This window comes from Tyto alba, unplaced genomic scaffold (assembly GCF_018691265.1).
Source record: "Tyto alba isolate M040663 unplaced genomic scaffold, T.alba_DEE_v4.0 Super-Scaffold_9, whole genome shotgun sequence".
Taxonomy (NCBI): Eukaryota; Metazoa; Chordata; class Aves; order Strigiformes; family Tytonidae; genus Tyto; species Tyto alba.
Window position 1 is genome coordinate 34,732,809 of NW_024881330.1, and position 26,070 is coordinate 34,758,878.

Sequence of the window (26,070 nt, forward strand, 5' to 3'; positions counted from 1 at the left end):
CCTGGAATTTATTTAGCTGGGAGCAAATAGTGCATGGTTGTGAGCTTATGTAAAGCAAACAGATATGAATGCAGAGGGATAAAGTGGCACTTTGAGATATATTGTGACATATAAACATGCGTATCTGTGCATTTAGCTTATAGAGTTTTCAGTATCTCATGTTATCCCTGACCAGACAAAGCAACTTATTCCATAAGCAGTTATGGAGCCTTGTTTGCTACAAACTGATGTCCTCCCAAGCCCTGTTTCAAAACTCCTGATATTTGATAACTGAAAATATTTTTAGATTGTCTGCCCTAGCCAACATCTGCTTCAACTGTACATTGAATTTCATGTTGAATTTCAATATGAGAGTTGATTACGTTGTGTTAAAGACAGAGGAGGATCTTCCAAATACTGTTTTCTGGGGCATCCAGGCTGAAATTGGTTTCATAAAGCTGTTGCCTGGCTTTGTATTGTCAGGAGGTAGATTTTTTTGAAAAAAGAGGGCAGTGGTGGTTTTTTTTCAACCAGCACCTCCTTACTGCTTTTGTGGTTTGGTTGTTTTTTTTTTTTTTCTTTTTTTTTTTTTTTTTAAGTAGGAAGTGTTTCCTCTGGTATTTGGCCTAAATTTTTAGTACAATGTTTAAATTGTACTATCTCTCTTCTATCTCTTGCATCCTTGTCTACTCTTTTTTTACATGTACAGTACGAAGAGGTTTTTTACATTTAATAGTATTGATGACATAATGTTTTCCAGTGAGAACACAGAATTATTTGTTGCTAGTTTATACATATTAATCTGTAAACAGTAGAAATACTATTTATGAGGCTACATTTTCTAGGTGTGCAAGGTTAGAAGTAAGTGCATTGAAAGTAGCCAGACAGTAAGTTTGCTTTCTGTGAAGACGCTTAGTGTTTACTGTTCCCGGATGCAAATATACTGCAGGTTAATATGTGGAAGAGGACGTTTAAAAGGGAGAGCTTTCAGAGATAAATATTTACTTTAACATTAAGCATAACGCAGAAAAGATTGGCATAGAACACACTTTTTTGTAATATGTTCTGTCCAATCACAGTATCTAAGATTTAGTGAATGCAAGTTATTTTCAGGTTTAAGATTTTAGGATTCTTATAGTAACTTATTACTTTGCATAATTGTGTCAACTCTAGTTTGTGTTGGTTCATGAGAAATAAATGAATATACATTTACCCTCAACAAGGGTTGGGAATGCACCAGAAGCCCGGTCTGCCAGCTCTTATCACTACATATTCCTTATAAAAGGATTTCTCAATTTGATAACTGGTGTGGACCTGCTGTACACCAAGGAGGCAAAACGTTCAGCATATCTGGTCTTTCATTTTCCTGATGAGTGGCTTTCTGAGTATCAAGTGTGGAAATTACTGTCCTTTTAATGGAATATTTGCCAATACTAAGATCCTTGGGGGGGGGGGGGGGGTGGGGTGTATGTGTATTTTGGAAGCTTTGTGTTTGATATTCTCTTCTTTTTTTTTTCCCCTGAGTCATTACTGAACAAAGCTGCAGGATTCTGCAATCGGTGCATTTCCACTGCATGTTACTGTCTATGCTAGGAATTGTTTCTGCGCACAGCACCTTGCTAAGTTGGACCTAGAATGTTTATATGTATTCCATAAATGCTCTTCTTTTATTTTAAAGATGACACATGTTGATGCCACCATTTTGTGATCCTCGTAGCAGAAGATAGTCCTACTGAGAAAATGAGCACTTTGATCATTCAGTCTTTGAACTTTAACCTTTGACTGGAAGTGACCTATAGGCAATGAAGACTACTTCCTTTGACTGCATTTTTACTAGTGTGCATTCTGGGCGCATGTTGATCGCTGGTTCAGTCCATGCAACTGACATGCTTTTATTAGTCATACAGTATTAATGCAGGTGTCCAGAAGTGTCAGAATAATTCCATTATTTTTATTTTAAGCTTTTGGAAGAATTCCAGGTCTTCATATATTGTGCAATAACACTGAGCTCCTTGGCGGTTTTGGTGCATCCATTGCCGGCAATGGACATTGTACCAGGGAAAGGTTTTGCTCCTGCCACAAAAAAGATTGATGCATGACAGAGCTTAGGAAAGTTTCGAATATATTTGGATTATAAGCAAGGGATCTACCATTACCTTCAAAGCCTCCCCATTCTTTTATATTTGGATTCTATGCACTGTGATCACAAAACTAGCAGCATGAGGTAACATGCTTAGCTGAAGGACTGTAATAAGATCATTGCATATTTATTAAATTGTTTATCTGCTGTCAAATTGTTTTGACATAGAAGGTTTTTCAAGTGACATTGGCAGAGAGGTACAATGTTATCCCTATGGTGAAATAAAACTACTTTTTGTATATAGTTATTCATATCTCTGAAGCAAAGGTATGAGTAATTTAGGGTATGAGTGATTTAATCAAGAATTTATTTTGGACATAGGAGAGGATGGCAGTGATATAACTGAACTTGCTGCAGTCCGTAATTGGGCTTGTAGTTTGTACTTTAGAGCTTTTTCCAAATAGATTGCACACTGTTATTTCCTGCTAGCCATCAGCATGAGCCCTACTGCCTACACCAATATTTCATTTATTTATGTGTTTGAAAGCAATCCATATAACATTTTTTTGTTTGCATTCACTGTTTCTTTTGTTGTTGTATGTCATGTTTGAATGTTACAAAACAATATTTTGATTGAAAAGCTTTGTCAGAAGATATTTTCATGTAAATTATTTCTTTATCTTGTAAGCATCATCTTGTCTTTTAATCCTGTACTATAAAAAGAAAAAAAAAATACATTTTTGACAGAGGCTTAATGTTTTGACAAAAAAGTGTGGACCTTCTTATTTAAGTTTAGACTAAAGAATATTTTCTTAACTAGCTTGTCCCATGCAGCCATACTAATTTTTTTTTTGCAGGCTTTTACTTCACCAAAAAGGGGGAAAAAGCCTAAAATCAGATTGACATTTTTCTGTGGAGCAACATTTATTGAAATTATAGTTGTTCTCACCACTCAGTACTATTTTGATACTGCAATTAGGTTGTCTTTTTAGGAAGCACTTTTATAAACTTAATACCTTTACACATATGCAAAATTTCTATAACTTTTTTTTACTGTTGCCTTATTGTTGCATTCAAAAAAAAAAAAATTAAAAATTCAAGAGATTAATGCACGAATATCTAAATCAAGTAAATACTTGATTTATAAACAAACAAAAGCCAAAAAAAACCACCCCAAACCCAGCCCGAAATGAATAACTACAATAACAAACAGAAAATTGGCTGAAAATACTGATTTTTTTTTTTCTTACTGCTGTATAACTGACAAGTTTTATAGCCTTGTACATACTTCTCTGTTACCTAATGTTTAAAACATTTTAAAAAAAGTGTAGATGTTTAACTCAGGGTGGATAGAGTTTAGATGGATTTGCTTCAGAGAAGTATATTGTACAGCAACTGAATTATGGATATTGCCAGTGAAGTGAGGCTACAATATATACTTCAGGAATTGCTATTTTTTCTACTGTATTGAAAATATCTCTTGGCCTTTAAAACACAATGGTAAAATCTAGCTTTGGATATAAACTTGATGTGTGTATATATTTTCACAATGAGCCTTTTAAACATCGAATTCAGTTTCTTTTAAGAGCCAAAAATAATAATTTCAAGCAAATGAAATGGTTCTGCTCCTAACCTTTTGTTTAGCAAAATGTTATTGTTGTGAGTGAATCAAACTGGTTATTTTTTGAAATAGCTCACAGGAAAGAGCAGTAATCTAATACGTAATCTGTATATTCACGTTAACTGCTCTATATTGATTGAAACAATTGACACATCTTTGAGAAATTCATGTACGAATGGTTCACATAATGGATCCTATCAAATAGTCTGCAGGAAAGAGGCCTGATTGTGACACAAGGTAATGTCTCTGAAGAAACGGTTCAAGTACATCTCCGATTCATGTATCTCTTCATGTGGTGGCTTGCCATGCTACAATACATGGTTTCAGAGAAGCTTTATGACAAACTGTATGTATTTTGTTGAAGATGGGTGTTGTGGTGCAAAGCATTATATGTTTTATTGATTTATGCTATCACATGGACTACAACAAAGTTAAATAATCAGATTTATGCTGCTCTTTAATACCACCCACCCCAATAATATACTTAGATCAAAAAAATGCAAGGTAGATTAGAAGAGAATGTACCTCAGGTCTTTTAGTTTACAGTAGAAATGCCTCCATTGGTTCTCTTGTAGATCTGTGGGTAAGTTCACCTCTATACAGGGGGCCAAGACAAAGCCTGTATACCACTCAAGCCCTCAAAATAATGCAACTATTCTGACTGTGCTATGATGTCCTGAGACAGGGCTTGAATTAGATGAAGGTGTTGCCATCCTTTCTGTAGGGTGACCCTGTGTATGTAACTTTCACTTGGAATTTCACACATGAAATGGTTACAGAATTGGCTTGAGAAGATCTTGCTTTTATTTTGTGTCAATGTTCATGTTGTTAAACACTTTGTTTTGTGTTTAGTGTCTTTATACTATAACACAATAAATTCTTGTTTTAAAATAGATTACTACCCTTGAATGGAAATACGTGTGGACCTTTTCATGGTGGAGTGCAGAAGCACTGTTCCTTACTTTCAGCTACTCTTGAGACAAAGCTCTCGGTAATTCCAGAATGCTGTCATGGATACGAAGGGAGGAATTTGGATAATAGTGAGGTGTTTCCTCTTTTCTCCAGAGGGCATCTGTTGTAATGGCTGAAGGAAATAGTTTCTTTAAAAAAAAAAAAAAAATCACTGATGCTTTAATTTCTCCTAGGTGATCAAATAGTTCCTTATCATAGTTCTTTGCTGTTTGACAAACACTTCAGATATTGAGTGGGGAGTTTCAGATGCAGGATTCTTGTTTGCTTGCAGTGGTGGGAAGAGAGTTTCCATTACTTTGTTAGCATATGTCCGGAGTGTTAAATGAAACTTCTACTGCCTCATATCAATAATTGCTTTTGGTTTTGTACAATTTTTTATTCAACAGATGATGGCTTCTGTTTTGGAAAACATAAAGCCCTTTCATACCTAAAACCCCCCATTTTTTATGAAAAATTAAGTTTTAAAATTCGTATATGTTGTGAATACCATTCTGATTGTTTGTTTTTTAATTATTACTTCATTTGAAAGTTTACAGTTCACATCTCAGGTTTTAAAGTTACAGTCTAAGGAGACCATAAAATTTACATGTCGGTAATCAAATTTTAAAGAGCAGATTAAACAAATGTCTGTCGTGAAAGGTATAAATATAGTTGGCAATAAGACTTTCCAGTCCTGTTCTTGGTGATTTTTTTTTTTCTTGTATGTGTAAATGTTTATTAAAAAGAATATTTTAAAAGCAGAAGGGGGGAAAAAACCACCTGTGGTACTCGTGTTTCTTAGAACACATCCTGTTAATGTTAAAAGCTTTACAATGGTGCATCTATATAATTTCTAGCTTTGGGAGGAAGTCAGTATAGTTTTACCCTCTTCTGGTAAAGCAACTCAGCATTATGTTGTGCTTGCACACTCACAAATTCTGATCATTTAAAAAAAAAATAGGTTTGAATGAACTTTCTTTAAGAACCTGTTACTTTTAATCCAAATCACTCAATCCTGTTTGGATTTGGTCTCATAACCAGTGGTAGCTGAACAGTTAGTTGAGTGTTGAACCAGATAAGGGAATTAAGCTGCCTTAGTGATACCCTATCTTCATCCGCAGCTACAGAGCAGGGTGGGAAAGAGAGACTTGGGATTTGGTTTGTGTGCCAGGTACTTGTTGGCCTATTGTTTCCAGGGCTTCTATGAACTTTTCAAACCATCAGGCTTTAAAATACCTTAATAAAATTGTAAGAGTAGAAACACCATGAGCCTTCTTTTACTATATTAAAATATAATTCAGAAATACAAATTTGAAAATACTTAGTCACTGCTTTTACTTCATTTTACTGGTAACAGCAATTCAGGATATTCTATTCACTTGCCATATTTTGGTTTCCCTCTAGATTTTGAGAGGTTTTGAGCAGTTGAATCAATTCAAAAAATTCTCTCCGGAGCTACTTAAAGTGAGAGTTTTTTAAATTACCAAGCAAGAGCATTTTCACTACCTTCATAGTTCCAAAGTAATTGCTGTCATGAAGTGGCTTCCTTAGAAACCTGTGTAGGTTTCATTCAGATAATTATTTTGTATTTGAAAAACAGAAAGTAAATGGAAAATCAGTTGATCACGCAGCATATGATATCAGTGTGGAGATCAGATTTGTAAGCCTCTGTCCACAGTCTTTTTAGTATAATACTCCACAGGAACTCTTAAGGTGTGTGTCAGTGATAGCAGGCTAGATTGTATTTAACCCACTTCAGTTTACATACATGCTACCTGCCAAGTGTAACTTTGTCATCTGAAGTGTTATGTTTCTCTCGACTTGTGCAGGTAAAAGAGCTGCTTACCAGAAAAAAAAAAAAAAAAAATCTACTTTTCTGGAATAGGAATCCAGTGAATAACTGAAAACCATAATGATAGCCTCAAAGAAGGATGTTACGATATGAAATCCTGTAACACTGACCACAGTTGCTTCCCTCATGCTGGTCTGTCTTTTGGTATTTAAAATATCCATGATAAAACCTTAGAACTTATGTATTTTCTTCAGCAGATGGAAACCTATTCTCTTGGAGCCCTTTGGAGTGCTTTCTGCCAAGTAGTTCAGGGTTAAATCTGTTCAGATGAACCTTCTGGGCCCTTTCTCTGGACTGTTATCTCGATGGTACTTATGCAGTTCTCCGGGACATTTTATCCTTAAAGATAAAATCAAGCAGAGTTCCTGCTATTCAGTGTCTTCTCTTAGTTTGCTGCCACTGAAAAGGAGGAATTTGTACTCCTCCTTCCTTTCCAGCCCCATGATTCGCATTCCTACCTTGGGTCTAGTTTTATTGTCTGAGTCTGCACTGAGATGATTTAGTGTATTAAACCAGTAGGAAACTCATTTGAGCAGAAAAAGTGAAAATCTTCTCAATTAGCAAATTGAATCAGCTTGCTGCATAATCAGGAGTTTCAGAGCTAGTGTAAGAAATGGAAAGGATTGTGCATCTGGGGTTCGGTAGGTGATGGCTGAAACCTGATTCGTATCTTTAGACTTTCCGGCATAATGTGAAGTACTAGAAACCTTGTTTTATGCAGAAGCTATGTGCTATGAGAAGCCTGAAAGCTGGAGGTCTGGACTACCTGTGAGAATCTGTGGCAGGGGGGATTCTCCTATCCGTTGTAACTCTGTTTTCTAATAAAAATTCTGAAGTTGTTCCAAAGCCTTCAGGTGATCTGTTACCTCTCTACTTAGATGCCTTGACTTTCTGTGCCTGGGATTTTTTTGGTTGGCTTTTTGGGTTTGGTTTTTTGTTTTTTGTTTTTTTTTTTTTTTAATAACAAGCCTGCTAGCATGGTTCTGTGTGGATATTTTTGGTTAAGTTTTTATCACACCAACCTTGTCAAACCTTAATCAAATAGAGTTACAGATTCAGTGAAGCTGCTCAGAAATACAGTTATATTCCAAAAGGAAGGCATTCATTATGTAACAAATCAAGTGTTCTTGAGTTTAAATAGAAAGCCAAATGTGTTAGTCATCTTCTAATATAGAAAACACTTGAGACAGGAGTCTCATACACATCACATTTGTCTATTGTGTGTTTAAAGAATAGGACTCTTGCACTGTGGTAGGAGGTTTTCAAGACAAACCTCAGTGTTCCTTGTCTCACCCCTTACTCTGAAGATCTTGTTCAAAAGATGGATGAAATTTGATGGTTTTGATCTCAATTTATGATTTGTGCTGGGTCAGTAAAGAATGTGTAACAGCTGTTATTCTGACCGGTGACGAAGTATGAATAGCTTGACTATCTTTCTCTTAAATTGTCCATATGTATACAGAAAACATTGGTAGCTATATTTCACAACCACAAAATAAAGTACACCTTTATTTATTTGGTGTAGAAAATTTATTGAAGATTAGTACTTTGAAAGTAGCAGTGTAGGAAGTGTACATCACTAAGTTAATGAGTCACAAAGACAAACATCCAATCTCTAGATGACTTAGAGTGTATTGAACATGAAGTCTTGATTTGCATAAGGATTTGAGTTTACAGGGGAAAAAAAAATTGGGGGCATCACCTGGCACTATTGTTTTGTATCACACTGAGTTTTGGACTAGTCTTGTGTATCTGTGCATTGTCATATGCCCCAAGCAGTAACTTCTGTCTTAAGCGTCATGCTGGGGTAGCAGGTGACTTGGGCTTCCTTAAACAAGGGATAGTCCAGACAATCCTGTGTTGAGAATGATATTCCAAATGCTCCTGCCAGTTGTTTTGACTAACACAATGAGGATGTCTTATAGAGATGAGGTATGCTCACAAAGTGGGGTGGGAGGGAGAAATGAGAGGGGCAGCAACCAGTTTTTGAAGGTTAAATTTGATAGATTTCTGAAGATTCTCAAGAATCAGTGGCTGGTGGTTGAGTGGGTTTTTTGGAATTTTTTTTGTGTGTGTTTGTTTGTTTGTTTGGGGTTTGTGGTTTTGTTCTGCTTTTTTTGGTTTGGTTTTTTGTGTTTTTTTTTTTTTTGTTTGTTTGTTTGTTTTTTTTTTTTAAAGAGGACAATAGCAATTGCACCAAGCTGTAATTCTTATGTTGCAAAGTTCTCCAAAAGTAGAAGAGGGCAAATGCAGTGCAACTATGGTCATGATACATCTGAACAATCAAGGTCTGTATGAAAACCAATATCAGAGTTTGTTGGGATACGCTATACTAAGAAAAACCACCGGTCCAATCAAACTTTACAACTCGGAGGATGGATAGGCCTCTCCGTGAACTGAGGTAACAGGATTCTTTTTGCTGTTGCAATAATTTTTCCAGAAACCCAGGTAAACTGAGCAAAGTAGACTTCTTACTGTGCCTGACAAGAGATTCTGAAGTCTTGCAGTTAAAATATAGACCTGGTATGGTACTTCACTGTGTGTTTTTGTAATTCTGAAAGTTCCTACTGTCAGCTTCCCTCCTTTCTTTAGGAATAGACTAAATCCTATGTAGATGTTACTCATGTCTTCTGGTATCTCAGGTGCTACTAGGGAATGTCATATAGAAAAGCTTGTGATTCTTTTCTATAAAAACTTCTCTGAATAGTTCTTACGCTCATCTAAATGTCATCTACTTCTGTAGTTTCTTCATCAGATACTTTACAATGCTTTGGGTTCTTTTAAAAGTCATTTCTGTGCAACACTCTTTGAAAGTGAAATTTATAAAGGTTTACCATTTGATGGGAATTGTCATTTCACCCAGAATTTTCCTTACATTCGTAACTGTAGCATGCAGGGCCATAAGCCTTATGATTCTTCCTGAATGATTTCTGAAATGTAAATCCATCTAAAGTTTTTATCCACTATTGGATGTACCTGGGTAAGTATGACAGCCTTGTGCCAGCCAGCCCAGTCTGGATCATCCCTCCCTGCACCTCATGTGTAATGTCTCAGAGCTTTCTTTGGAGTAAACCAGAGATCTAATTGGAAGTTCTGTGGTGGTCTTTGCACAAGACAATTCCATACTGTTTTGTGGTCAGATGTCTTTCTGTGCATTTCAAGGCAGCTGTTAATGCACCTTGCTTGATTTGGAGTAAAGGATCCTGTCACTGTTAGGAGTTAGTCACAAGATTAAAGCATTTATTTAATTCTTATATTTACAAAGTATTATTGCAGGATTCGGCCTCTGGGAAGGAGTCCTGGGTGGTCTGCCTCTTTCTGTCATAGAGCTTTATTGCTTGGTTTTGGTCTCCACAGTAGTTTTATGTGTAGGTACATACTAAAAATGGTTAATAAATCTTGCTTAGGCCACGCATTAATCTGGGTTGATTTTTAGAGTATATCCATCTTGATATGTGTGTTGTTATATCAAGGAAGGTAAAATATATCAAGGACATTATTTTTAGTTTTTCATTTAAAAGTGCAGGTTTCCATCAACTTTTACATTTTCATTCTTTGCTTTCTTAAAAGTAAAGATAAGGAATTGAAAATAATCTGGAGAAAAGTGAGAATTTTCTAGCTTCTCTCTTGAAGCAGAAACAGGTTGCGTCCCTCCAAATTTGGATTTTATTATCTAGAGGTGTTTTTTCTGCTTAATTTTTTCCTTTCATCAAATGTATATATAAACCAATAATACACTGAGTTCCACAGTGAACTGTAAGTGTAGTGAGGAAATGGATTTGAAAATCTTGGGGTGGTTTTCATCTATCTGTAAAGATGCAGTGCTTTATATAGATTGCTTATGTTTGGTCTTAATATGGCTTTGAAGGATCAAAACATTTTCAGGCATGGTGATGTTGTTCTAACATAGGCATGTAGTCACTGCACATGTTTAAATTTCCAGAGAAACTGAGGAATGTACATCTCTGTTGGACATTTCCTTTTAAAGCATTTTTAATCGCTGTTCGGGTAGTAGATTGGTACTATTCTCTTGCTAAATGAACACTGAACTTCTCAAATTATGTGGGGGTTTACACTTGCTTAAGTTGTCAAATTCAGCAACATTCAACCATCAAAACTAGGTGAATTATTGGATGGGCCGGAAAGGGCTGGCTCAGTGAAGTACTATACAGCAACATTTTAGTAGAAACATCCAGTTAGTGCATTTGCATCAATTCTCAAAATTTCCTAGAACTATAACCCCCAAACTCCCATTGCCCTGGCATAGCTAGCACATAATTGCAAACTGATGATTCGGTGACCATGCAAGATAAGTTTGGTTGGTTTTTATTAATGGGAGAATGTTGTGCTGACTGTTCATTTAAAAAAGGAAGTTTGGACTGCTGTAAAATATACTGTCAATTGTATTACACCTTAATAGCAGTAGAATTTAGTCTAGCTATTTTTGTCAGATTACATGCATGACAATATTTGTAATTCATTACTGCCAGTAATTTTTAATTCTATTAGGAGTCCCCCCCAAAAAACTTTACTAAGTGTTAGACACTTACTTTTGAAAGGATTATGAAATCATCTGAAGCCAAAGAGCATCAACCAAATTAATCTAACATAAATATGATTTGTCTCTCTTTCAGAATACACTGTTACACTATTAATTCACTGTTGTCCTGTGAAAAAGTTATAGTGCTATTTGCTGTAAGATGCATATAATATACAGCAAACTTCTTGTGTGATAAACTGACTTAGAAATGGCTACTTTTAGGTGAAACAGAGTAGTTAAATTTAATTTGATGTAGGTGTAAAATGCATAGATTCTGTATTTTCAACTGATGTAATACCTACTGTTTATTCAGTAACACTTCACATGTTTTGAAGCTGCATTTTGCTGCTGTCCCTGGAAGTAACACACATCTAGTTGCTCACTTAAAAAAACTGAGCCAACTGAGGCTGAAGCTAGCGTGTGCTGGCAGGAGGTAGTACGAATGGCAAACTGGAGGTATCAGTAATCCTCTAAAAACAAACATCATTTCAGTGACAGTGCTGCACCCAGTTGTCCCTGCTTTTAGTGTTTCCAGTCATGAGATTCTATCCTTATGAACACGTGCAGGCAATGCTTTAGTGTTGTTCCTATTGACTATGATAAGCCCTTTATGTCATTTACTGATTCGGGTTTACAATACTAGTAACTTCTGAAGCTTTTTTTTTTTTTCCTGGTAGTGGGTGGAAACCTTTTTTCTGTATGAGGAATCTGCATAATGCTGTGTACAGAGAATTCTCGTTTCTGCTTGCTGTTTAATTCCATGTATATCTAAGATAGTCCTTGTTCCAAGAGAATAATCATTTAAAAACTTACTAATTTAATATAGGTCTAATTTACTGTATAAATTTAGAATCTTGCCCATGTGTCTTAAGTAATCTTTTTACTCCTACAAAATGGTAGAAGTACAAGTCCTTTTCAACTTGTTGCAGAGTTTTTCCACCGTCCCTCAACAAAAGGAGTACTTTAGGAGGGTTAGGCTTTGTTTGCCTTAACTACCCTGGTGTGGTAGAGAATATAAGATTGTTAGTGAAGCATACAACATGTTTTGTAGCAGTGTAACTTACATAGCCGGGTGGAAAAGCAAATGAACTATGCAAAATGGAAAGCACCTTTCTACTGGTTCAATTTTCTCCAGACTAGTTGTGTCCTTTCACATCTACTGAACTGTATTGGGTAAATGTAATGCCAGTAACTAAAATGTGTTTGACGATGAGTGACATACTTAATTTTCGTGTGCAGCACTGGCCTTAACTGCAGGATTTAAAAGGCCTGATCCCTGCTTTCTCTGTGACCTCGTCCACTGCAGTCTGCTACTTGTAAAGTTGTCTATAGGTGTGATTAGGTACAATCCCTCACGAGCGTGACTGTGCCAGTAAGGTACCTTAGTATTGACGCCGATGTACAGACAGACCAGTGCTGTTACTGGTGTAGCTTCGGTTGTGTTTGAAGTGTGCTGCTCTAATCTGTGGCGGCAGTGAGAGACACTAATTGGAGTCCAGAGCACTTCAAGGTGGGCTCAATGCCCTCATACAGCACTGTCAATTAAAATAGCATCCTGTCTGGACTTGTTTGAAGGCCTTTTTATGTAGTCAGAATGCTATCAGTAAAGCAAAACCCAAACAACAACAACAACAACAAAAAAACACCAGGCTCGTAAACAGGAATTTAGTTTTATAGATTCTATTGCTTCTCTGGCCTGTAATTAAACTTTGGCTTTCCCATACTTCTCCTCTGAGCAAAGCCCAGTAACGCAGAAGTGGGCTGTTCCTGAAGGTCTGATTGTGTCCTTCGTAATGGAAGACCAATACGCCATGATCTTCAGGTTGTTAGTTCTGTTATTATTTGTTCCCAATTCATCAGACTGTAGTCATGAGATTTGACCTGAATTATCTGGAGTTTTTTTTCTAAAATTCTGTGATCTGTGTTTTACAGGAACAGTTCAAACCTAGGTTTTTCTGAATCTGGAAAACACATAGGAAAATTGAGAATTTCCCTGCATTCAACATAGATGGTGAACTTGCGTGTATTAAGTAACTGTGCATATATACACACCAAGTTTATACAGTTACTGTGCATGCTAGTTAGGCATAATTATGCATGATAACATTTTCTTTAGTTGTAAGAAGGTGGGATGACTGTACAGAGAGATCTTACAGTTCCTTGTGTTGAAAATAAGTGTAAAATGATGGAAATGGCTGAGACAAAACCAGTCATGTCATTATAACCCAAAACAAATGTACAAATTAAAATCAGAGATTTTGGCCTAGCTTTCATGCAGTTTTGCATACATGAACAAGGATATTGAATAATGTGAAGTTTTCGGAATGTATAATATAACTCCTACTATATACTATGAAATAATTTGCCAGTATAATTTTTAAATTTCACTGTCATTATTAAAAGGGTAAAGCTTTTACTTAGACAAAGCTTTAGTACTAGTAGCATTAATGTACGAGAGCAATGGGAGCAAATAATTACAAACGAATACAATTCTACCTGCAAAGCAATCTGAATTTGGGTCAGTGGGCCAACAAATGAACTGGCTTAGATAAATCTAGGTCTCTTGTCACAAGGGTAAGCTGGTAGTTGCAAAATCAGCACATTATTTTGGTTGGATTCACTTTGGTGATTTAAAAAAAAAAAATACTTGCTAAAGATGATGAGGACCATGAGGCTGCACAATGTCCTTATTACTAACAATATTTTGAAGTGATGGGAAAAGTTGAACACATGCTGATAAGCTCAAGTTCTAGTTCACTTAATTTAGATTCTTTATGTGATTGTGTGATTCATCTGATTTAGAGATCTCTCATTTTAGATGTGAATCGTAAAATCAAATGTGTTATGTGAGTTGTCAGTTTGGTGCTCCTGAGTCTTCAGTGGAGAGTAAAGAATAAATTCTTTCCATTACCTGAGAAAACCGTATAGTATTTACATGTAAGTTTGTGTCTTGGTTTGTTCATGTCTCATTCTGTGTATGACATAGTGATAAATTGTTTTAGTCACTTGTATGACATGCACTGTAGTCAACAATCTGCTTTCATAGTCACAATTCTGCACCTGTAATTGGGGAGAGCAGCAGTCTGATTACACTAAGGTTTATTAGTAGTCCTGGTTTTTATTCAAATATAATCCCAAACTCCTGGCTTTTGATTTTCTAATAGCTTTTAGTTATCAGAAAAAATATTATTAAAAAAATAATTGTGACCCATTCTTCTGGTATTAAGCTATTAGAGGCTTTCATTCAGTTGAATGACTATGACTAAAGTAATGCATTATCTACTTCCTATTGGTTTGAGCACTCTATTAGCTTAATTACTTTTTCAACTTTAGTATAAAAATATCATCCAAGTGTGTTACAGCTAAAACAAAACTTTATCAAACTCTGGAACAGATTGCTGGAAGAGGTTGTAAAATTTCTATCCTTGTAAACTGTCAAAACTAAACCGAGCAACCTGCTAACTCCAAAGTCGGATCCAGCTTTAAAGTTGGTCGTGCTTCGAGGGGGCAGGGAGAATGGTGGAGCAGATGACCTTCAGAGATCCTTTCCAACAAATCTTTCTGTTTCTAATGTACTGATTAAAAGACGGCTCCTGCTTCTGTGGTTCTGTCAATCTCCTCCATGTTAAATACATCACTGTGCGTTTCCCTTAGGAATTTTTTAGTTCTGTTTGTTTAGTTTTGTTGCCCCAGTGTGTATTGAGATGTGGAAAGTCATTTCTTGAGGACTTTTTTTAAAAAAATTACAATTATAATAATAGAATTTATCAGTAAAAATTAAAATATTTTAAATTTTTTGCAAGTCAGCTTGAAAGAGCCAATTTATTTTCTCTGAATCTGAGATAAAAATTATAAGGCCAAGTGTACTGTACTTGTGTATACAGACCAAATGAAATTGCTCTGTACCCTTTCCCCCACTTAGGCATTTGTGTAGGCATTTAGGCATTAGTGTGGCTTTTTTTTTTCTTGTTTTCAAACTACATACTGAATTAATCACTCCTATTAACAGCTTCCCTACTGAAACTAGATTGTTGGGCAAGTCATGACACTCCCATTGTGTACTAATGCAGCAGAGTGGATGAATATATATAAACTATGCATCTCTTATTTTCAAAATAAGTTTTTAGGATCTATTAAGCTACTCTCATTGGAGGTACTGATTAGCCTTTATTCCATATCTCAACAGCAGGAGAAAAAAACCCCGTAAAGGTACAGTAAATCTAAAGAGTGGCTAGTAATGCAACTTAATTGTTCATATATGTAAAGCTCTAATCATGTAGGAAATGTAATAAAAAGCAAAACACTATCATGGACTTAAAATTATTGTAAAATATTTGATCCTTTGTTCTACTGGACAAAATTAGATCCGGAAATCATCTCTGTGTTTAAAATATGGTAAGTTTTCAGATAAAATTTGTTCTTTTGTGTTTAGTTTTCTTTCAGCTATATGCTGTTTGCAGCACAGAATGCGTATTAAGATATGAAACTCTTCAGAGTTGATAGATACCCTTCAAGATATGTTTTTAAACTAAGCTTTTAGCTGTGTAGCAATAGCATTATTCTAAAAATGTTACGTATTGAAATAATAGCACATAGTGGACATTTTAGACGCCTGTTGGAATTACACTTATCTATTGCAGAAAGTTCAGAAAACCTCCCTTGTAACCTTATGCTGACATTCATTGAATGTGTTTTCCTGCTGGGTACACCAGTACTAACTATATGCTATACTGCAGGGTTATTCTTCAAACTACTAACAGGAAGTAAATTAAAAAGTAAAATTTGATGTAAATAAATTTAAAGAAAACCAACAACAAACTTAAAAAAACAAAAACAAAACATACCCACAAACTTTTATAGGCATCATCATGATTCAGCATCTGAATGAACTTTGCTTACGCAAAACCTTGTAGTAGCCTTATGAAAAGTACTTGTGTTATTTTCCATTGCCGAATTACATAAGAAATTGTATTATACTGTGTACTTCTGTGCTCAATTCTTAAATGAAATGAAGGGGCAAGGAATCTCAGAAACAGAAAACTAAACAACAGAGGAATGAGAAGGGGAGGATGGCAAGCTACCATGGCTGAATACAGGGTACGTATAAAACTGCCTTAGCAAATGCTGAGTTTCCAAAGTGTGTTTAAACAAGGGGTAAATGTCATATTCATGTTCTGTTAGTATGAATAAAACCCTGCTATCACTTAGGTACTCATAATACCGCCCTGCTGCTGTCATTACACCTATTTGGTGTGTAAATTACTGAAATTCACCTGAGCTATGTGCTATTAGAGCATGTCTATGTCATGAGCGCTTGGGCATCCTGTCAGGCTACATCTCTTCCTTTTTGTTCCATTTTCATACTAATCCACCACTTGGTTTCAAATCATGATTTTAAAAAAAAAGAGATGAATCTATGGAATAACTGGAGGGAATATGAACTCTGGATTCATTCTGATCCTGACTTTAAAGATCTATTGTTTTTTAAATTACATTTGCTGTATCTCGTGTTCTAACTCCCATAGCTATCATTAAAATCCAGTTGCCTAGTAAAAAAGATACAGGAATCTTTGCTCCCTCCCCCCAGTCTGGTTTTGTTCTAAGCTTGAAGAGTTTTACTACTGCAGTCTTGCAAATCAGGTAGGAAAGTCATTGCTTCAAGTTATGATGCTTCTACCTGGCTTTGTCATGGATTTAAAAATTCCTGGTTTGTCTTACATGGCAAGTAATTACTTAAGCCAATTGAGAAAGCAGACTTTTACAATCTGTATGAAGTGGATTGTGGACTAAAGTGGGAAGATTTTTTTTTGTTTGTTTGTTTGTTTGGTGTTTTTTTGTGTGTGTGTGTTTTGTATTTTTTTTTTAAATGAACAATGAACTTTTGACTACTTTGAGATAAAGAATTTGAATGTTCTATTTTTAGTGCTAAAGATGGCCAGAAATTAATTTCTGAGATTTCCCCTCCTTTTATTCTATTAATTTCGAATTTAAAGGAAGACATCGAGAACCTTTTTTGCCTTTAATCTCACTTTTGCATATCTCCAAATCTGGCTTTGCAGTGCTTGGCTTTCTGTATTTCTTCTGTCCCATTTTGGCTTCTGTGGGGGACATGCACAAAGCTGAAAGATGGCAACAAGGTAAATATTTGACGATGGCAGAACAAGGGGACTGGCGTTGGTTGGGAGGGCACGCAAATAGGGATTCCAAAACCAAAACAAAACACCAAAAAAACCCGAGTGAGCTATGGCTTTCTCTAGCTGAGCCCTGGCAACGTGCGAGGAGGGAGGTTTTGCAGCCAACCCGGGACCGAGCGCTACTGGTGCCTCCAGCGCAGACAGCGGCTTTCAGGAAGCAGCCAGAAACCTGAGAAACGGAGAGGTAAAAACCTTGCAAGGCTGTTTACAAAATGAAATACCTTCCCTTTCCACATCCCGCCCCCCCGCGCTCCTCGCAGCGCACCCAGCTACCGGCGGCGACGCCGCCAAGGGGCCGCGGCCGTGTCGCGGCTTTCTCCCCACCTGGCGGGAACCGCGTGGGCCTCGGCCCCGCCGTGTGGGGAAGCTCCGGCCCCGCGGGGGAAGCGGAGCCCGAGGAGCCGCGGGCCCCGCCGGGGCTGAGGGCGGGCGGGCGGGCGGGCGGGCTCCGCCTCGCTGAGGGGAGCGGAGCGGCGCGGATCCCCCCCCCGCCGCCGCTAGGGGCGCTGCGCGCCGCCGGGCCGGGCCGGGCAGGGGAGGCGGACGGGGCCATTCGTGCGGCGGCAGCGGGGGGGGAAGCGAGGCCCCGGGCGCGGCGCCGGGAGCCCTCTGCGGGCGGCGGGGCGCAGGGGGGGCGGCGGCAAGGCGGGGGGGAGGTGGGGACGGGGGGGGGGGGGGGGGCGGAGGTGGCGGGCGGCGCTGAGGCGGGGCGGCGGCGGCGGGAGGGCGAGGGGAGGGAAGGTGTGTGTGGGGGGGGGGCGGAGTGGTTGGGGCCGGCGGCGGCCGCCGCGGCGGCGGGGTCAGTTCTCTTTAGTGTTTGCCGATGTTGGAGGCGTCTCCAAAGTGTCCCCGGGAAGCAGGTAACCGGGCCCGCGGGGGCGGCCCTGCGCCCCGCCGACGGGCGGGCAGGCCGCGGGACGGGGGCGAGCCGCGCCGGGCCAGGCCGGAGGGGAGAGGAGGAGGGAGGGGGTGTGTGTGTGGGGGTGGGGGGGGTGGGGCTGCTTCAGCCATGATGTCCGAGTCGCCGTCCCGTCTCCTCCCGCCGGCGCAGCGGCTCCCGGGGCGAGGGCTCCGCCGCCCCCCCCCACCGCGGCCGGGCTCCTACGCCACGGCGCTGCCGGCCCGCTCCTCTCCGACGGGGGGGCGGCGGCACCACCAACCCCGCCATCCGCCCCGGGGCCCCCGCCTGCCTCCAGCCACCCGCTGAGGGGCGGAGGAGGCGGGAGGGGGGGGGGGGCACAGGTGGGCCGCCCGAGTGCCGCCGCCTCCGGGGCCCGCGGGGGGAGCCCCCCGCCGCGGCTCCCGCCCTCCCCCCGCCCCCCCCCCCCCCCCCCTCCCCCGAGTCCGGCTGCTGCCGTTGCGCCAAGGCCGGGCCGCGGCCGGCGGGGCCGGGCCGTGCGCTGGGGCTGGGCTCGGCGGGGACGGCGCCGGGCCTGCCCCTGCCTCAGACCTCGGGAAGTACTTGGGTACGGTCTGAACTTGCCCCCTCGTCCTTTGGCCCGGCCCGGCGGCGGTGCCCGGCCTCGGGGGCGCTGGGTGTCGGCTCGGCGGCGGCGGGCCGAGGGGCGGCCGGCATTCCCTCGCCCGCTCGGCGGCGCGGACCTCGCAGCGCGGCCGCCGGCGTTGTTTTTCAACGCCGCGTTCAGTCACCCTCGCCTTGCGCGTCTGGAGCTGCCCCCCGAAACTTCGGACGCGGCCCGAAACTTTTCGCCGGCGGGACGGGGCTCTCCCACTCCCGAAATGGATGTCGGCGTGCCCTCCCGCGACGCGGTGGGCAGCGGGGCGGTTTGCACGGCCTTGGCCCGGCGTGAGGGCTCCAGGGGCTGCCGTTGGGGCGGGGGTGGGACCCGGGGAGGCGCCGCTGTTAAAACACCCTAGCTCAGGTGGCATTTTGCCGGTGTTCGGGTCTCTCTGCTGGGAGAAAGTTCATCACGATCGTAACCAGGCCTGGAAGTCAGAGCCGTGCCCTCTTGGGAACGCGCGGGCTGCTCGGGGCGCGCTGGGCGGGCGCATCCTGCAGCGGAGCCCTTTGCCTTGTAGCGCTCGGGGTCCCACCCGCCACGCCGGTGATACCCAAGAGAAAAATTTCCCAACAGTGCATCTGCCTGGTGTTGCCTTACGGCCAGCAAGCTGTTTCTGTGGATACCAGGACGTAAGCTTCTCGGGCTGTGCTTGGAATGGTCCCCATGCAACTACCATGGTACTAAAAAAAAAGTTTATGTTATATAAAAGGGTAGATGAAGTGTTGCTGTCGTAGCTCCTCTCTTTGCGTGAAATACTGTCTTGAACAGTACTGAGGAACATGCCTGAATAACGACCAGCATTGCAAGGCGCAAGTAAGACTGTTTGCTGTGGTGTAACTGGGTGTAGTTGCGCTGTGCTTTGGTAAGTGAGCATACCTTGCTGTATCTCACTAACGTTACTAGTGGCATCAAGCTCCACGGGAGTAAGGGCTTCCTGAGCTGTGTGGTAATTCCAGGTTAGTAATTTACGTCAGTGTGGTAATAATGTATTTAAGCTGTTTGCTTCCATTAATTTTACTTAAATACAGGGAGATTTTATACAGGCTTTGTTATGACATTGCTTCCTATATAAGCTGTACCAGACTGACAGATTTCTGAATGAAATATTTTTTTTTCTAGAAAAGCAGCAGCACTGTAAGGTTTCCAGCCACTGAACCTTAGCTTTGCCCTAGAAACGCTCCTGGAGAAAAAGATTTCTGCTCTTACCTGTCTTTGCTAAGATTCCTGTTGCTGACAGCTAAGGACAAGATTGAGGCTGCCTGATTGTTCATAGTGTTTGAGGGGAAAGGACAATTCATATTTTTTTCGCTTCACAGAGAACTTTTTGTCAACATTTCTCAGCTTTTTCTGTTCAGGCTGGAGCCTGTTCTGGAGGCCGAAGTCCTTACATATCTTGTTGCCAGCGTAAGCTACCTCATCCCCCCCAAGAATTATGTCAAAATAATGATAAATTTGAATAATCTTACATCCTGAATTATGAAAGTAGATTGTAAAGGAAATTCCTTATTTTGCTTGCAGGAAAACCTCATCAGAGGTGTTTTAATGACTTGGCCAAGTTTAAATAAGCACTAAACTCAATCAGCCCCTTCCTTGGGGGCACATATCAGGCTTAATTTTCCTACACAGGTTTATAAACATAACTCCACCATAATCCTGATTTACATCGGTGTGAATGTGGGAAGTGAATCAAATACTATGTGTTTTATTTGTGAAGTGGCATGAAATACGATCTTGGGAAGGTTAGGCAACAGGCTCTATTGAAGCAGATCCTCCGATTTCGAGACTGCTTCTCCAGCCATTAGGAAAGCTGCACCTGTCATGCTCTATCCAGACAGTTTGCTTTGACCTGCCTGAAATACGTGGCTATTGATTTGTTGGTCTTCAAAAATACTGAAAAAACTTTCACCAATTATGTCCAGTCCTTCGGCTCAAAATACGTCTTTTTACAATATACCATTGGAGGGCGGGCCTTATAAAGCAGGCAGTTTTTAGTGCCAGCTTTTTTGTGGTTTCTACTTCATAAATACATGTATACAGGTGCACAGATTTTCTCATATTAGAGAGTCAAGCATCTGCTTCCTCATGTGGGTCACACTGATGTGGCAGGGAAGGACTTAACTCTGCATCTTTTCAGGATAACTGTAATAATGTAACTTCTTTAATAAGCCACCAAAGCTTCTCTCTTCCTTCCCCTGCTGGCATTGATTTCCTATCAGCGACAGCAAGATCTATAAGATAAGAGAGTTAGGCCTGTCTTGCCAGAACCAATTATTTTGCATTTCTAATCTTTGGGTCACACATAGCCTGTATTTTTTTCACAACAGTCCCTGAGGTTTCTCTCCCTCCAAAGAAGAGGAAGAGAAACAAAGGCAGAGAATGGCTCTCTTAAAGCTGCTGTGGGTACTGATGTCAAAATCCACGTGGGAAACCAGGAACCTGTGCTACTCCTTTCTGCGTTCATGCTTCTTGGCTGTTTCTGATGCTGGTTTCACCACATTAACGCTTGCAAATACACCCATGTAAGGATGGGAGCTGCCAGAGGCCCTGCCCGGGGCTCTCACCCCACCACCCCTCTTTTGTCTGTTTGCTGACGTGTATCATATATGTGGTCTCTGAAACCAGCTGGTCAGAGGGATAAGGAAGGGGTGTCATTTGGGCTGAGGGGCATATAAAACACAAGGCTAGGGTCCTGTGAAGCTGGGTTGGGGAATTCTGCAGTTCTGCTTAGGAAGAAGAGGATATATGGTACAAGGGGGGGGGGGGAATAGAGTTGGTGGGAGCACGTGACAGACTCTGGGAAGAGAGGAAATGGAATCTGAGTGTAATGTAGTTTATATATATGTGTGTGTATATATATATATATATATATATTAAAAGTCAAGGGTTCTGTGTTTAGGGGGTCTGCTCATTGTCAGTGGCCAGTCATGATCAGCATTATCCAAAGTACGTTTGCATTAAGAGATCAAGAGTTCAGTAAAAATCTGAGAGATGACTTGTCAGGCGTTGTTCTGGAAACTATTTAGAATAAAAAAATTGCTTGTCACAGCTCCTAATCTAAAAATGAATTTTGAAAAACCATCTGTGGTAGTGTAATACTAAGTCACATGCATGTCTGTAGCTGCTCAAGTTTGTTCATACTTCATCTCAACAGCAACTGTTTTGTGTTTTGGTTGTGGTTTGGGGGATTTTTTTTTTTCTTTTTTTTTATTAAGTTGGTAGTATTTGGAAAGTTTCCCAGTAGTGAAATCTGTACTCCAGGGTTGCAGTGTGCTCACCTGTGTCATACCACATCTTTTCTTTTGCTTTAGTTAAGTACACTTCTGTATAGTACATTACTACTATGTTACAAATTTAGTGATACTTAACCAAATAAAATGAAACTATGAAATTTTTTTCTTGGTAAGTAACACCTTTTTTTTTTTTTTTTTCATATTAAATTATTTAATTTTGTAACTCCAGTATATTTCTATATCCCCATAATCTTCTAATTTAGTCACCATTAAAATGATTGGGGCAGACACTTTTTTTAGACTAACTGGAAATCAGTGCTTGAGCACAGATTCCTGCTGGTGTTTAGGGAGGTCCCCAGTGATAGCCAGCAGCTAAGTATTATGGTAGTATGGGTTAAACAGCTACCCTTAGTTTCTGGGAAAAGACAGCTTGCTAGAATGTTTTCCATAGTATCACACTCTGGAAGGGTATGTTTACAGTCTCATCTTCTCCTGAAAACTTTCAAAGGATCGCACCGCCGGTGGTCATGCTTCCAGAGTTGCTGCTTGCCAGCTTTGAGGAGGTTGTTTGCTCCAGGTTGAAGGAAAAGTTTTTGAGTGTAGGAGACCAGATTTTCTGAGGAAAGTTTCTTGCAATGGAGATGGTCACCTGTGGGAACAAGAAGAGTTCCTTAAGAGATGAAGAACCTAATTTTTATTGCTATTCTTAGTTTCTTATTTTTGGCAGCTGTTATGTGTTTGTAGTTTCCAGTTTCTCATATAATAACTTCAGTTTAAAAAGTAGTGTTGTATAAATATAAGGAAATTTCAGTATACTAAATGTGCAGATTGAAGTCAGTAAGTGAAGTTGTCTGGATAAGTAACTGGCTCTAAGTGACAGAGGACTTCTATCTCACCCAGATGACACGGTGGTACAACTGATGAATTTTGAAGGGAAGAAATCAAGACACACTGTTGCCAAGGTGAAAGTGCAGAGCCCATACAGAGCAGTGTTGGGACAATTTGTAAATTTGTAGCATACCCAGTTGTATTGATACAAATAACAAAATGAAATAACAAAGTCTGTAGGAGCTTTGGCTTTGTTAGTCAAGAGCAAGAAATAATGTAAAATTTCTTGTTAAAAAGTAATGGGTTCTTTTTTGGTTGGTTGTTTTTGTTGTTTTGTTTGTTTGTTTGTTTTTTTTTTTTGTTTTGTTCACCCCTCCTCTCTCCCCCCCCCCCCAACCACTCCCCCCTTCTGGTCCTTCTTCAGTCCTGGATACTAGATTGCAGGCCTTTTTCCTTTCCAGACTCTGGAAAATGTTTTCTCTGCTTTTTGTTCCAGTCTTGCGTACCTGATAACACTTAAATGTGCCTGCTTTGAACTGTGTTCCATCTGTGTTGGCAATGTCCCTTGAGTGGACATTGCCCTTCGATATTTTGCTTAAGGGTATACACTTGAGAGACATCCCTTTTGTTCCTGTTTAAGGCCTGGGAATCTTAATGAATGGCATCTTGTTGGAGTCCAATGTTAGTGGCTCCAGGTCACCACTAGCTCCATATGATCTGTCCACTTCCTTAATTTTTGGACTCTGTTTTCACTGTTGTCAAGCCAGGCTTGTGTCATCAATTTTGCAACAGTTCATGACCTTGCCCCCAAACATAGCATCTCTAAACCGTTAATTTTCTCCAATTGAAAAATTTAGTGCTTTTCTTCAGTCAGAGAACTCGGTATGCCTAATCCAGTGCTCAGTAATTATTTTACCTTTATTAATTGATTGAGGAGAGCTTCACTTAAATAGGAAGCTCCCTTAGAATAGGGAGGAGGCTCTTTGAACTCTCTGCAGAGCTCTTGATCTGACAAGGTACTCAGTGCCTATCAGCAGAGGTCCATTCTGTCCCCCAGTGAGTGGGGAGCTAGTCTCATGAACTGTATATTGAAATTATTTTCTATCCAAGCATCACAGAGCGTGTCTGTGGAAGAACTGAGGGAAGGGGGAACTCCAGGAGTGGTTCAGGGTGGGCATTCATCACTCTAGCTCTGAAATACTGTTCTTGTTTAAATACGCTTGTGAAGAACAAAAAAAAAAGGCACACAAACCAGAATTTTATCTACTTCTAACAACAGAGCACAACACCGGTTGCTTTGTCCACTGAAACCACCTTCTCTGAGGATCTTGTAGCTGTTCATGACAGGGCAGTGATTACAGTATGAGGAGGGCTGGTAGCAGGAGCTGTAACTTTTTGCAAGAAAAAAGGTGTGTTTCTGCTACTTCACCAGAAGTGATATGAAAAGTAGTTTGTCACAATCAGGAAAAATGAGATAATTTTATGAATTCCATTAATAATATGCAATTTCTAGTTAGGGAATAAACTTTTAGTCAAGAAGTAATTTTTGCGTGCTTCGGAACAAAATAACAGTTGGAGGGATGTTTTACTTAGAATAAGAGTATTTTTTAATTTAAAATCAGTCAAAGCTTATTCGCGGTTTTAGGAATATAACTGCTAGTTGCTAGCAGAAATTGAAAAAAATACCACTTTTAGAAATACATATGACAGAAATTTAAAAATACTAATTAAATAAGAAACTGGACTCTTGGAAGGAGCTCTGATTAGACTATAATATCACAAATGAGGAACCAGTTACAGCTTTGATGCAAACAAGTCTTTAGTGACAGTGTGTCAAGTCTGAGTCATATTTTTTTCATTTACTTAATCCCATTCTGCACTTTTAAGCTGATGATTGATTGTTAAACTAGTGGTTTAGGTTCCCTTTCTTTTCAGTTATTTTTCTTCATGAAGAAGCTTAGTAACTCATTTTTGTTTAACCTCATTTTTGTTTACCTGCCCATCATCTGCAGTAAGATGGTATGAAGACTGCTGTATACGATGGCAACCAATAACCATTTCAGTATAATATTTTGAGTCTCTCTAGAATATTTAAATGGTTGCACTAGATGACTTATCCCAGAAAGTAAAAAAAGTTAAAAAATTTCCAGCATTCCATTACACATTTTTCTAATCTCAGCTTCTGTCTTCACAATTTCTGGAGTCACTAAATTAATTAGTTGTGTCCTTGAGCCTCTCTGATATGTTTTGTGTAAATTGAGTACATTTTGAGGTAGCCCTGAAAATTCAGCTTAATTTGTGTCAGTGTTGCCTAAAGTCTTCATTGATTGTTCTATTCTTCCTTTTCCAAGGATTCTGGGACCAGGTGAGGTAATCTTGTATATCACAGAGTGTCTGGGGAGATAAAAGTTTTCAAGAAGTCATAGGTTACAGGCACACAGGAGTGTGTGAGATGTCCTGCCTCTGATCTATAAGACAGTATAGGCACCAATAAGCTAGTCTTTTGGATATACCTCAAACCATGATGGGGTTTGGATGTGGAAGGCCTTCCACAAAGAGGGCTCTGATGATCACCTTGCTGTTTCACGGAGGAGTTTCACATTTCCTTCTCTGTAATAATTCAGAATATCCTCCCTGGGTCAGACTGATGGCTGTGTCTGAACCATTGTTCTGGCTGAATGGTTCGGAGTCTTTTCTGGGCATAAAATTTGTGGTTGTGTGAGAACTAGGGTAGCTCATATTGGCTGTTGGGATTTTCCATGGCTTTTTTACAGTCTTTGTTTTCTGGACAGCAACAATAAGCTGGGACAATTTTTCTGATGAGTTTATCTTTGTAAGGTAGCAAACATTTATACAAAACAGCCTAATTTTTCCCCCTTGAGCTTTGGGTTATGAACAGGTTGAAAAGCATTGAGATGCCAAACTGGCTCAGTTTCTGATGCAACAGATTGGATTTCCTTATCTTTTAGTTTTCTTCAGGCCTTGAAGTCTTCGAGTTGATAATCTGATTGATCTCCCTTGTCGCTTCAAATAGGAGTTTTGTAGTTAAGCTTCCCGAACTGCACTAGTGCCAAGCAGCTGTCCCCATGAAGTGTTTGCTCTGGTTGCAGACTGTCTTCTCTAAGGGTTTTCTGGATGCTTGGGGTTTTTGTTTTGTTTCAGCTTTTGCTTTAGTGATATTTAGTATTGGTGAGGTTGTTTTGTGAGAATAGCAATCCTTCTTTTCCATCATGGTTCAAGATTAATGTTAATAAAGTTTCTCTACTTAGGAG

General features: G+C 39.9%; 2 protein-coding genes across 8 annotated transcripts in view; both read left to right on the forward strand.

The window, feature by feature from the left end:
- The window catches only part of UBE2W (ubiquitin conjugating enzyme E2 W), a 33,841-nt gene extending 29,266 nt beyond the window's left edge, over positions 1–4,575 (forward strand). For both annotated transcript variants that reach the window (XM_033007936.2, XM_042786064.1), the window contains exon 6: positions 1,658–4,575. In XM_033007936.2, coding sequence (XP_032863827.2) covers positions 1,658–1,671 — 14 coding nt within the window. In that variant the 3' untranslated portion in view covers positions 1,672–4,575. The remainder of the gene's footprint in view (positions 1–1,657) is intronic.
- A 13,392-nt stretch (positions 4,576–17,967) lies between these two features.
- The window catches only part of STAU2 (staufen double-stranded RNA binding protein 2), a 171,604-nt gene continuing 163,501 nt past the window's right edge, over positions 17,968–26,070 (forward strand). The window contains exons 1-2 of one of the 6 annotated variants that reach the window (XM_042786251.1): positions 17,973–18,077; positions 19,258–19,417. The gene's annotated coding sequence lies outside the window, so the exon portion shown is untranslated. Of the gene's footprint in view, positions 18,078–18,613; positions 18,684–19,257; positions 19,418–26,070 lie in introns of those variants that run through there. The other 5 variants (XM_042786252.1, XM_033007953.2, XM_033007956.2 and 2 more) reach the window with 5 other exon arrangements.